The sequence below is a fragment of the Protomyctophum parallelum genome, assembly GCF_964188405.1.
Source record: "Protomyctophum parallelum genome assembly, chromosome: 5".
In the NCBI taxonomy this organism is placed as follows: domain Eukaryota; kingdom Metazoa; phylum Chordata; class Actinopteri; order Myctophiformes; family Myctophidae; genus Protomyctophum; species Protomyctophum parallelum.
Window position 1 is genome coordinate 827,488 of NC_139702.1, and position 14,478 is coordinate 841,965.

The 14,478-nt window shown below is 41.1% G+C and overlaps 1 protein-coding gene across 1 annotated transcript in view; it reads right to left on the reverse strand.

Annotated features, from left to right (window-relative positions):
• LOC310858485 (glutamate receptor 2-like) overlaps positions 1–14,478 on the reverse strand; it is a 93,578-nt gene that overhangs the window by 40,876 nt on the left and 38,224 nt on the right. Inside the window, exons 5-6 of the mRNA XM_083764615.1 lie at positions 5,791–5,844; positions 3,924–4,082 (exon numbers count right to left, since the gene is read on the reverse strand). Coding sequence (XP_083620741.1) covers positions 3,924–4,082; positions 5,791–5,844 — 213 coding nt within the window. The remainder of the gene's footprint in view (positions 1–3,923; positions 4,083–5,790; positions 5,845–14,478) is intronic.

The following is a 14,478-nucleotide window of genomic DNA, read 5'->3' on the forward strand; positions in this document are numbered from 1 at the left end:
ACACATCCAGGGGCCTGTTAATGTACTGTAACACACACACGCACACATCCAGGGGCCTGTTAATGTACTGTAACACACACACGCACACATCCAGGGGCCTGTTAATGTACTGTAACACACAGACACACACATCCAGGGGCCTGTTAATGTACTGTAACACACAGACGCACACATCCAGGGGTCTGTTAATGTACTGTAACACACAGACGCACACATCCAGGGGTCTGTTAATGTACTGTAACACACAGACACACACATCCAGGGGCCTGTTAATGTACTGTAACACACAGACACACACATCCAGGGGCCTGTTAATGTACTGTAACACACAGACACACACATCCATGGGTCTGTTAATGTACTGTAACACACAGACGCACACATTCAGAGGCCTGTTAATGTACTGTAACACACAGACGCACACATCCAGGGGCCTGTTAATGTACTGTAACACACAGACGCACACATCCAGGGGCCTGTTAATGTACTGTAACACACAGACGCACACATTCAGGGGCCTGTTAATGTACTGTAACACACAGACGCACACATCCAGGGGCCTGTTAATGTACTGTAACACACACACGCACACATCCAGGGGTCTGTTAATGTACTGTAACACACAGACGCACACATCCAGGGGCCTGTTAATGTACTGTAACACACAGACACACACATCCAGGGGCCTGTTAATGTACTGTAACACACAGACACACACATCCAGGGGCCTGTTAATGTACTGTAACACACACAGACACACACATCCAGGGGCCTGTTAATGTACTGTAACACACAGACACACACATCCAGGGGCCTGTTAATGTACTGTAACACACACACGCACACATCCAGGGGCCTGTTAATGTACTGTAACACACAGACACACACATCCAGGGGCCTGTTAATGTACTGTAACACACAGACACACACATTCAGGGGCCTGTTAATGTACTGTAACACACACAGACACACACATTCAGGGGCCTGTTAATGTACTGTAACACACAGACGCACACATTCAGGGGCCTGTTAATGTACTGTAACACACAGACACACACATCCAGGGGCCTGTTAATGTACTGTAACACACAGACGCACACATTCAGGGGCCTGTTAATGTACTGTAACACACAGACGCACACATTCAGGGGCCTGTTAATGTACTGTAACACACAGACACACACATCCAGGGGCCTGTTAATGTACTGTAACACACAGACACACACATTCAGGGGCCTGTTAATGTACTGTAACACACAGACACACACATCCAGGGGCCTGTTAATGTACTGTAACACACAGACGCACACATTCAGGGGCCTGTTAATGTACTGTAACACACAGACGCACACATTCAGGGGCCTGTTAATGTACTGTAACACACAGACGCACACATCCAGGGGCCTGTTAATGTACTGTAACACACAGACGCACACATCCAGGGGCCTGTTAATGTACTGTAACACACAGACACACACATCCAGGGGCCTGTTAATGTACTGTAACACACAGACACACACATCCAGGGGCCTGTTGATGTACTGTAACACACAGACACACACATCCAGAGGTCTGTTAATGTACTGTAACACACAGACGCACACATCCAGGGGCCTGTTAATGTACTGTAACACACAGACGCACACATCCAGGGGCCTGTTAATGTACTGTAACACACAGACGCACACGTTCAGGGGCCTGTTAATGTACTGTAACACACAGACGCACACATCCAGGGGTCTGTTAATGTACTGTAACACACAGACGCACACATTCAGGGGCCTGTTAATGTACTGTAACACACAGACACACACATCCAGGGGCCTGTTAATGTACTGTAACACACAGACGCACACATCCAGGGGCCTGTTAATGTACTGTAACACACAGACACACACATTCAGGGGCCTGTTAATGTACTGTAACACACAGACGCACACATCCAGGGGCCTGTTAATGTACTGTAACACACAGACACACACATCCAGGGGCCTGTTAATGTACTGTAACACACAGACGCACACATTCAGGGGCCTGTTAATGTACTGTAACACACAGACACACACATTCAGGGGCCTGTTAATGTACTGTAACACACAGACGCACATATCCAGGGGCCTGTTAATGTACTGTAACACACAGACACACACATCCAGGGGCCTGTTAATGTACTGTAACACACAGACACACACATCCAGGGGCCTGTTAATGTACTGTAACACACAGACACACACATCCAGGGGCCTGTTAATGTACTGTAACACACAGACGCACACATTCAGGGGCCTGTTAATGTACTGTAACACACAGACGCACACATCCAGGGGCCTGTTAATGTACTGTAACACACAGACACACACATCCAGGGGCCTGTTAATGTACTGTAACACACACAGACACACACATTCAGGGGCCTGTTAATGTACTGTAACACACAGACACACACATCCAGGGGCCTGTTAATGTACTGTAACACACAGACGCACACATTCAGGGGCCTGTTAATGTACTGTAACACACAGACGCACACATTCAGGGGCCTGTTAATGTACTGTAACACACAGACACACACATCCAGGGGCCTGTTAATGTACTGTAACACACAGACACACACATCCAGAGGCCTGTTAATGTACTGTAACACACAGACGCACACATTCAGGGGCCTGTTAATGTACTGTAACACACAGACACACACATTCAGGGGCCTGTTATTAATGGCCGTTAACAATCGTGATTTTTTTGTTTTTGTTACAGTTAATATTTTGGACATCGCTGATTTCTGGGAGAAAAAAAAGAGGGGTTTAATTACTTAGTTTAACCCATTCTGACCTGAGATCAGATTCATACGAGGTTTCCACTGGACACACACTGGTCTGATCAACCCATTCTGACCTGAGATCAGATTCTAAAAATGTTCGTTCTTCGATTTTTCAAAAAATAGCAGACCTACAAGCTCGCTTGTAGATCTGCTATTTTTAAATAGCTAAAGCATAACATGATGCCAACACCAAAATGGGTTCCCGTTCAGAATGGGTTAAAATAATGTCAATGAACCAATATCATCCATGTATTGTATCGTCAACCATGTAACAGGTTCAGGTTCAGGTTCAGGTTTATTTGTCATGTGTATAGATACTCTAGTCTAGATGCTCAGAGCACTCTCAGTCTTACATACACAGGACATAAACAAACATCTATAGTGCAAGAAAAAGACAAAAAACAGGAAAAGAAAAGTGCAAGTGAAGTGAAGTGCAATACAGTTCAAGGTCAGCTGTTCAGCAGCCTGACTGCCTGGGGGTAAAAACTGTTACTGAGACGGGTGGTGGTACGAGATTTGATGCTCTGGTATAGCGTTTTTTTGGAAGGGAGTGGTTTGAACAGGGTATTTGCGGGGTGGCTGGTGCCTTCCATGATGTTGTGGGCTTTTTTCATACAGCGAGTGGTGTAGATGTTATGGAGACTGGGTAATTCTGTAGTGCCGATGATCTTAGCTGCTGTTTTAATGGGCCTCTGCAGCCTATTGCAACGTAGCCTATTGATACGTATCGTATCGCTGTTGAAATGTATCGTCACACCACTAGTTTCTATACAGCAGAGCTATATAGTTTGTTTAGATGTTACTACGTAGAGACATATTGTGTTTCAAAATCAAAGTGAAAGTAGAGAAATCGAAGTAACACAGTTTGTCATCACCTATTTATTTACGTATTTATTTATTGCTTTTTCTGCCTTCATTAGATAGTATGCAAAGTAGTCGGACAGGAAATGGGGAGAGAGAGAGATGACACAGTCAGCAATGGAGGTCAGGATCAGGACTCGAACCGACGACACGCTGTCACGACTACATGAGCAGCCTGTATAATAGGCGCCCGGCCCGGACCACTACGCCCGCCGTCCGGGCCCTGTTGGGTGACTCTTACCCGGATCTTGCTGTCAGCTCCAGGGTATTCCTTCTCCTCCAGGGCTTCCCAGCGCTGGTCAAACTTTGCCACCAAGGGATCGTCAAAATCCACGATCTGGAAGCCCGACACGTTGGCTCCACCGTACTGGATCTTGGACAGGTCACCGTCTACGAAGCCCTGCATGGGGATGACATAGAACAGTGCAGTGTTGATTTTGTAGACTAAAACTATGGCAAAACTGACAAAATAGCCCCAAGCGCGCGCACACGCACACACACACACACACACGCACGGCAGTGCATATAAACAATAGTTGTTCAGACTATTACTAGAAACATACAGGAGTAGATGGTAGTTTGGTCAGATGGTACTAGACCAGGTGGTCCAGGTGGCAACCAAATGGAAAAATATTGTTAAAAAATATTGTTAAACATCTGCATAACTTAATTTACAAGAAGTCTACACAATTTGAGAATGTAGAAGAATTGTTAGAGAATATTGTTATTTTGATCATGTTTGCCTGTTATATCTCCTATGGTACCAAAACAATACAGCATGGACATGTGGACACAATCTCATCCAACACAGTTTTGGTTTTGAGAGGCTAAATCTCATCAGATGGTGGTCCGTGGCTCAGATGGGTCTGAGAGGCTAAATCTCATCAAATGGTGGTCCGTGGCTCAGATGGGTCTGAGAGGCTAAATGTCATCAAATGGTGGTCCGTGGCTCAGATGGGTCTGAGAGGCTAAATCTCATCAAATGGTGGTCCGTGGCTCAGATGGGTCTGAGAGGCTAAATGTCATCAGATGGTGGTCCGTGGCTCAGATGGGTCTGAGAGGCTAAATCTCATCAAATGGTGGTCCGTGGCTCAGATGGGTCTGAGAGGCTAAATCTCATCAAATGGTGGTCCGTGGCTCAGATGGGTCTGAGAGGCTAAATCTCATCAAATGGTGGTCCGTGGCTCAGATGGGTCTGAGAGGCTAAATCTCATCAAATGGTGGTCCGTGGCTCATGCCGAATAAGTAGTGGACCTTTTTTTTTTTTTTTTTTCTTCTTTTTGTCCCACAATTTTGTAACCCATTTTTCACCCCTGTGTCAATCATCTAATGTGATCCTGGGCTCTACACACCCTCCGCCAACCTAGGGAGAGCAACGGACTTAACTCATGCTTCCTTCATGCTTGACTGTCCAAGTTGCTCCTTTACACCTGACAGGGGGGAGTTTCCCTGGTTGGACGTAGCGCGTGGAAGGAACACATTATTCTAACCAGTTCCTTTCCCCTCCATCAGGCGTCCCGGCTGGCCAGGGGGAGGCAGTTTAGAGACCAGGATTACTGCATGTTTTTGTGAGGGTACCTACCCTAGGGGACACGGGGAGAACATGTGAGGGTACCTACCCTAGGGGACACGGGGAGAACATGTGAGGGTACCTACCCTAGGGGACACGGGGAGAACATGTGAGGGTACCTACCCTAGGGGACACGGGGAGAACATGTGAGGGTATCTACCCTAGGGGACACGGGGAGAACATGCAAACTCCACACAGAAAGGCCCTTTCGCCAACCCCGCCTTCGGGTATGGGCACTGATGACGCGGAGGAGGAAACACGCCGCCAGCACCCACAGCGCCCCGAGCGGGAATCGAACCCAGGACCTTCTAGCTGTGAGGCGACAGCACTACCAACTGTGCCACCGTGCCCCCCCCATAAGTAGTGGACCTTGATATGAAAAGGTTTTAAACCCACGGTACTGGACACAGACAGAAGATAGATAATGTATAGTTTGATCAGACAGTACTAGACAGTATAGACACATACTGTCCAGTAGATAGATAGATACAGTATGTATAGTTTAACCAGATGGCACTAGAGACAAACAGAAACCTACCAGATTAGCGATGATATAGTGGTATCCTTTCACATGCCTGCCAATAGTGATCACCTGGTGAAAATAAAACAAAACATACTTTAAAATGTGTACTTTCTTTAGTTTCGTAGTTTTCTGTGGATACTCTGGAAATCACTGTGCATGTGTGCATGCTCGCACCCGCACACGCGTTAATGAACACATGTTAACAATGATTACTATCACAATGCAGAGACTTTTTTAATTTAATGTTTTATTATATTTTCATTATTTAGTTATTATTTTACAAAATTACATCAAATGTTCTGTTTTGGCCATAGTAGTATTATTTTAGTAAATTATTGATACCATCCATTACCAGTCATTTTCTTGTATAAGTTATTTGACACATTATGCAATCGAATATTCAATGACAAAAACACAATTAGGCCCAAATAGAAAATCACAATTATTTGTATGACAATTTTGAATCTGCATAAAAAATGACAAATGTACTGTAGATGTACAGTAAGGTATTGGTTAGTGTAGCTACTGTATACCAACCTGTTCCATAATGTACAGTAGATGTACAGTAAGGTATTGGTTAGTGTAGCTACTGTATACCAACCTGTTCCATAATGTACAGTAGATGTACAGTAAGGTATTGGTTAGTGTAGCTACTGTATACCAACCTGTTCCATGATGTACTGTAGATGTACAGTAAGGTATTGGTTAGTGTAGCTACTGTATACCAACCTGTTCCATAATGTACAGTAGATGTACAGTAAGGTATTGGTTAGTGTAGCTACTGTATACCAACCTGTTCCATAATGTACAGTAGATGTACAGTAAGGTATTGGTTAGTGTAGCTACTGTATACCAACCTGTTCCATAATGTACAGTAGATGTACAGTAAGGTATTGGTTAGTGTAGCTACTGTATACCAACCTGTTCCTTAATGTACAGTAGATGTACAGTAAGGTATTGGTTAGTGTAGCTACTGTATACCAACCTGTTCCATAATGTACAGTAGATGTACAGTAAGGTATTGGTTAGTGTAGCTACTGTATACCAACCTGTTCCATAATGTACAGTAGATGTACAGTAAGGTATTGGTTAGTGTAGCTACTGTATACCAACCTGTTCCTTAATGTACTGTAGATGTACAGTAAGGTATTGGTTAGTGTAGCTACTGTATACCAACCTGTTCCATAATGTACAGTAGATGTACAGTAAGGTATTGGTTAGTGTAGTTACTGTATACCAACCTGTTCCTTAATGTACTGTAGATGTACAGTAAGGTATTGGTTAGTGTAGCTACTGTATACCAACCTGTTCCATAATGTACTGTAGATGTACAGTAAGGTATTGGTTAGTGTAGCTACTGTATACCAACCTGTTCCATAATGTACAGTAGATGTACAGTAAGGTATTGGTTAGTGTAGCTACTGTATACCAACCTGTTCCATAATGTACAGTAGATGTACAGTAAGGTATTGGTTAGTGTAGCTACTGTATACCAACCTGTTCCATAATGTACAGTAGATGTACAGTAAGGTATTGGTTAGTGTAGCTACTGTATACCAACCTGTTCCATAATGTACAGTAGATGTACAGTAAGGTATTGGTTAGTGTAGCTACTGTATACCAACCTGTTCCATAATGTACAGTAGATGTACAGTAAGGTATTGGTTAGTGTAGCTACTGTATACCAACCTGTTCCATAATGTACAGTAGATGTACAGTAAGGTATTGGTTAGTGTAGCTACTGTATACCAACCTGTTCCATAATGTACAGTAGATGTACAGTAAGGTATTGGTTAGTGTAGCTACTGTATACCAACCTGTTCCTTAATGTACAGTAGATGTACAGTAAGGTATTGGTTAGTGTAGCTACTGTATACCAACCTGTTCCTTAATGTACAGTAGATGTACAGTAAGGTATTGGTTAGTGTAGCTACTGTATACCAACCTGTTCCATAATGTACAGTAGATGTACAGTAAGGTATTGGTTAGTGTAGCTACTGTATACCAACCTGTTCCATAATGTACAGTAGATGTACAGTAAGGTATTGGTTAGTGTAGCTACTGTATACCAACCTGTTCCATGATGTACTGTAGATGTACAGTAAGGTATTGGTTAGTGTAGCTACTGTATACCAACCTGTTCCATAATGTACAGTAGATGTACAGTAAGGTATTGGTTAGTGTAGCTACTGTATACCAACCTGTTCCTTAATGTACAGTAGATGTACAGTAAGGTATTGGTTAGTGTAGCTACTGTATACCAACCTGTTCCATAATGTACAGTAGATGTACAGTAAGGTATTGGTTAGTGTAGCTACTGTATACCAACCTGTTCCATAATGTACTGTAGATGTACAGTAAGGTATTGGTTAGTGTAGCTACTGTATACCAACCTGTTCCTTAATGTACAGTAGATGTACAGTAAGGTATTGGTTAGTGTAGCTACTGTATACCAACCTGTTCCATAATGTACAGTAGATGTACAGTAAGGTATTGGTTAGTGTAGCTACTGTATACCAACCTGTTCCATAATGTACTGTAGATGTACAGTAAGGTATTGGTTAGTGTAGCTACTGTATACCAACCTGTTCCATAATGTACAGTAGATGTACAGTAAGGTATTGGTTAGTGTAGCTACTGTATACCAACCTGTTCCATGATGTACTGTAGATGTACAGTAAGGTATTGGTTAGTGTAGCTACTGTATACCAACCTGTTCCATAATGTACAGTAGATGTACAGTAAGGTATTGGTTAGTGTAGCTACTGTATACCAACCTGTTCCATAATGTACAGTAGATGTACAGTAAGGTATTGGTTAGTGTAGCTACTGTATACCAACCTGTTCCTTAATGTACAGTAGATGTACAGTAAGGTATTGGTTAGTGTAGCTACTGTATACCAACCTGTTCCATAATGTACAGTAGATGTACAGTAAGGTATTGGTTAGTGTAGCTACTGTATACCAACCTGTTCCATAATGTACAGTAGATGTACAGTAAGGTATTGGTTAGTGTAGCTACTGTATACCAACCTGTTCCATGATGTACTGTAGATGTACAGTAAGGTATTGGTTAGTGTAGCTACTGTATACCAACCTGTTCCATAATGTACAGTAGATGTACAGTAAGGTATTGGTTAGTGTAGCTACTGTATACCAACCTGTTCCTTAATGTACAGTAGATGTACAGTAAGGTATTGGTTAGTGTAGCTACTGTATACCAACCTGTTCCATAATGTACTGTAGATGTACAGTAAGGTATTGGTTAGTGTAGCTACTGTATACCAACCTGTTCCATAATGTACAGTAGATGTACAGTAAGGTATTGGTTAGTGTAGCTACTGTATACCAACCTGTTCCTTAATGTACAGTAGATGTACAGTAAGGTATTGGTTAGTGTAGCTACTGTATACCAACCTGTTCCATAATGTACTGTAGATGTACAGTAAGGTATTGGTTAGTGTAGCTACTGTATACCAACCTGTTCCATAATGTACAGTAGATGTACAGTAAGGTATTGGTTAGTGTAGCTACTGTATACCAACCTGTTCCATAATGTACAGTAGATGTACAGTAAGGTATTGGTTAGTGTAGCTACTGTATACCAACCTGTTCCTTAATGTACTGTAGATGTACAGTAAGGTATTGGTTAGTGTAGCTACTGTATACCAACCTGTTCCATAATGTACAGTAGATGTACAGTAAGGTATTGGTTAGTGTAGCTACTGTATACCAACCTGTTCCTTAATGTACAGTAGATGTACAGTAAGGTATTGGTTAGTGTAGCTACTGTATACCAACCTGTTCCATGATGTACTGTAGATGTACAGTAAGGTATTGGTTAGTGTAGCTACTGTATACCAACCTGTTCCATAATGTACAGTAGATGTACAGTAAGGTATTGGTTAGTGTAGCTACTGTATACCAACCTGTTCCTTAATGTACAGTAGATGTACAGTAAGGTATTGGTTAGTGTAGCTACTGTATACCAACCTGTTCCTTAATGTACAGTAGATGTACAGTAAGGTATTGGTTAGTGTAGCTACTGTATACCAACCTGTTCCATAATGTACTGTAGATGTACAGTAAGGTATTGGTTAGTGTAGCTACTGTATACCAACCTGTTCCATAATGTACAGTAGATGTACAGTAAGGTATTGGTTAGTGTAGCTACTGTATACCAACCTGTTCCATAATGTACAGTAGATGTACAGTAAGGTATTGGTTAGTGTAGCTACTGTATACCAACCTGTTCCTTAATGTACAGTAGATGTACAGTAAGGTATTGGTTAGTGTAGCTACTGTATACCAACCTGTTCCATAATGTACAGTAGATGTACAGTAAGGTATTGGTTAGTGTAGCTACTGTATACCAACCTGTTCCATAATGTACAGTAGATGTACAGTAAGGTATTGGTTAGTGTAGCTACTGTATACCAACCTGTTCCTTAATGTACAGTAGATGTACAGTAAGGTATTGGTTAGTGTAGCTACTGTATACCAACCTGTTCCATAATGTACAGTAGATGTACAGTAAGGTATTGGTTAGTGTAGCTACTGTATACCAACCTGTTCCATAATGTACTGTAGATGTACAGTAAGGTATTGGTTAGTGTAGCTACTGTATACCAACCTGTTCCATGATGTACAGTAGATGTACAGTAAGGTATTGGTTAGTGTAGCTACTGTATACCAACCTGTTCCATAATGTACAGTAGATGTACAGTAAGGTATTGGTTAGTGTAGCTACTGTATACCAACCTGTTCCATAATGTACAGTAGATGTACAGTAAGGTATTGGTTAGTGTAGCTACTGTATACCAACCTGTTCCATAATGTACAGTAGATGTACAGTAAGGTATTGGTTAGTGTAGCTACTGTATACCAACCTGTTCCTTAATGTACTGTAGATGTACAGTAAGGTATTGGTTAGTGTAGCTACTGTATACCAACCTGTTCCATAATGTACAGTAGATGTACAGTAAGGTATTGGTTAGTGTAGCTACTGTATACCAACCTGTTCCATAATGTACAGTAGATGTACAGTAAGGTATTGGTTAGTGTAGCTACTGTATACCAACCTGTTCCATGATGTACAGTAGATGTACAGTAAGGTATTGGTTAGTGTAGCTACTGTATACCAACCTGTTCCATAATGTACAGTAGATGTACAGTAAGGTATTGGTTAGTGTAGCTACTGTATACCAACCTGTTCCATAATGTACAGTAGATGTACAGTAAGGTATTGGTTAGTGTAGCTACTGTATACCAACCTGTTCCATAATGTACAGTAGATGTACAGTAAGGTATTGGTTAGTGTAGCTACTGTATACCAACCTGTTCCATGATGTACAGTAGATGTACAGTAAGGTATTGGTTAGTGTAGCTACTGTATACCAACCTGTTCCATAATGTACAGTAGATGTACAGTAAGGTATTGGTTAGTGTAGCTACTGTATACCAACCTGTTCCATAATGTACAGTAGATGTACAGTAAGGTATTGGTTAGTGTAGCTACTGTATACCAACCTGTTCCATAATGTACAGTAGATGTACAGTAAGGTATTGGTTAGTGTAGCTACTGTATACCAACCTGTTCCTTAATGTACAGTAGATGTACAGTAAGGTATTGGTTAGTGTAGCTACTGTATACCAACCTGTTCCATAATGTACTGTAGATGTACAGTAAGGTATTGGTTAGTGTAGCTACTGTATACCAACCTGTTCCATAATGTACAGTAGATGTACAGTAAGGTATTGGTTAGTGTAGCTACTGTATACCAACCTGTTCCATAATGTACAGTAGATGTACAGTAAGGTATTGGTTAGTGTAGCTACTGTATACCAACCTGTTCCTTAATGTACAGTAGATGTACAGTAAGGTATTGGTTAGTGTAGCTACTGTATACCAACCTGTTCCTTAATGTACTGTAGATGTACAGTAAGGTATTGGTTAGTGTAGCTACTGTATACCAACCTGTTCCATGATGTACAGTAGATGTACAGTAAGGTATTGGTTAGTGTAGCTACTGTATACCAACCTGTTCCATAATGTACAGTAGATGTACAGTAAGGTATTGGTTAGTGTAGCTACTGTATACCAACCTGTTCCATAATGTACAGTAGATGTACAGTAAGGTATTGGTTAGTGTAGCTACTGTATACCAACCTGTTCCATGATGTACAGTAGATGTACAGTAAGGTATTGGTTAGTGTAGCTACTGTATACCAACCTGTTCCATAATGTACAGTAGATGTACAGTAAGGTATTGGTTAGTGTAGCTACTGTATACCAACCTGTTCCATAATGTACAGTAGATGTACAGTAAGGTATTGGTTAGTGTAGCTACTGTATACCAACCTGTTCCATAATGTACAGTAGATGTACAGTAAGGTATTGGTTAGTGTAGCTACTGTATACCAACCTGTTCCTTAATGTACAGTAGATGTACAGTAAGGTATTGGTTAGTGTAGCTACTGTATACCAACCTGTTCCATAATGTACTGTAGATGTACAGTAAGGTATTGGTTAGTGTAGCTACTGTATACCAACCTGTTCCATAATGTACAGTAGATGTACAGTAAGGTATTGGTTAGTGTAGCTACTGTATACCAACCTGTTCCATAATGTACAGTAGATGTACAGTAAGGTATTGGTTAGTGTAGCTACTGTATACCAACCTGTTCCTTAATGTACAGTAGATGTACAGTAAGGTATTGGTTAGTGTAGCTACTGTATACCAACCTGTTCCTTAATGTACTGTAGATGTACAGTAAGGTATTGGTTAGTGTAGCTACTGTATACCAACCTGTTCCATGATGTACAGTAGATGTACAGTAAGGTATTGGTTAGTGTAGCTACTGTATACCAACCTGTTCCATAATGTACAGTAGATGTACAGTAAGGTATTGGTTAGTGTAGCTACTGTATACCAACCTGTTCCATGATGTACAGTAGATGTACAGTAAGGTATTGGTTAGTGTAGCTACTGTATACCAACCTGTTCCATAATGTACAGTAGATGTACAGTAAGGTATTGGTTAGTGTAGCTACTGTATACCAACCTGTTCCATAATGTACAGTAGATGTACAGTAATGTATTGGTTAGTGTAGCTACTGTATACCAACCTGTTCCTTAATGTACAGTAGATGTACAGTAAGGTATTGGTTAGTGTAGCTACTGTATACCAACCTGTTCCATAATGTACAGTAGATGTACAGTAAGGTATTGGTTAGTGTAGCTACTGTATACCAACCTGTTCCATAATGTACAGTAGATGTACAGTAAGGTATTGGTTAGTGTAGCTACTGTATACCAACCTGTTCCATAATGTACAGTAGATGTACAGTAAGGTATTGGTTAGTGTAGCTACTGTATACCAACCTGTTCCATAATGTACAGTAGATGTACAGTAAGGTATTGGTTAGTGTAGCTACTGTATACCAACCTGTTCCATGATGTACAGTAGATGTACAGTAAGGTATTGGTTAGTGTAGCTACTGTATACCAACCTGTTCCATAATGTACAGTAGATGTACAGTAAGGTATTGGTTAGTGTAGCTACTGTATACCAACCTGTTCCATGATGTACAGTAGATGTACAGTAAGGTATTGGTTAGTGTAGCTACTGTATACCAACCTGTTCCATAATGTACAGTAGATGTACAGTAAGGTATTGGTTAGTGTAGCTACTGTATACCAACCTGTTCCATAATGTACAGTAGATGTACAGTAAGGTATTGGTTAGTGTAGCTACTGTATACCAACCTGTTCCATAATGTACTGTAGATGTACAGTAAGGTATTGGTTAGTGTAGCTACTGTATACCAACCTGTTCCATAATGTACAGTAGATGTACAGTAAGGTATTGGTTAGTGTAGCTACTGTATACCAACCTGTTCCTTAATGTACAGTAGATGTACAGTAAGGTATTGGTTAGTGTAGCTACTGTATACCAACCTGTTCCTTAATGTACAGTAGATGTACAGTAAGGTATTGGTTAGTGTAGCTACTGTATACCAACCTGTTCCATAATGTACAGTAGATGTACAGTAAGGTATTGGTTAGTGTAGCTACTGTATACCAACCTGTTCCATAATGTACAGTAGATGTACAGTAAGGTATTGGTTAGTGTAGCTACTGTATACCAACCTGTTCCATAATGTACAGTAGATGTACAGTAAGGTATTGGTTAGTGTAGCTACTGCATACCAACCTGTTCCTTAATGTACAGTAGATGTACAGTAAGGTATTGGTTAGTGTAGCTACTGTATACCAACCTGTTCCATAATGTACAGTAGATGTACAGTAAGGTATTGGTTAGTGTAGCTACTGTATACCAACCTGTTCCATAATGTACAGTAGATGTACAGTAAGGTATTGGTTAGTGTAGCTACTGTATACCAACCTGTTCCATAATGTACAGTAGATGTACAGTAAGGTATTGGTTAGTGTAGCTACTGTATACCAACCTGTTCCATAATGTACAGTAGATGTACAGTAAGGTATTGGTTAGTGTAGCTACTGTATACCAACCTGTTCCATAATGTACAGTAGATGTACAGTAATGTATTGGTTAGTGTAGCTACTGTATACCAACCTGTTCCATGATGTACTGTAGATGTACAGTAAGGTATTGGTTAGTGTAGCTACTGTATACCAACCTGTTCCATAATGTACAGTAGATGTACAGTAATGTATT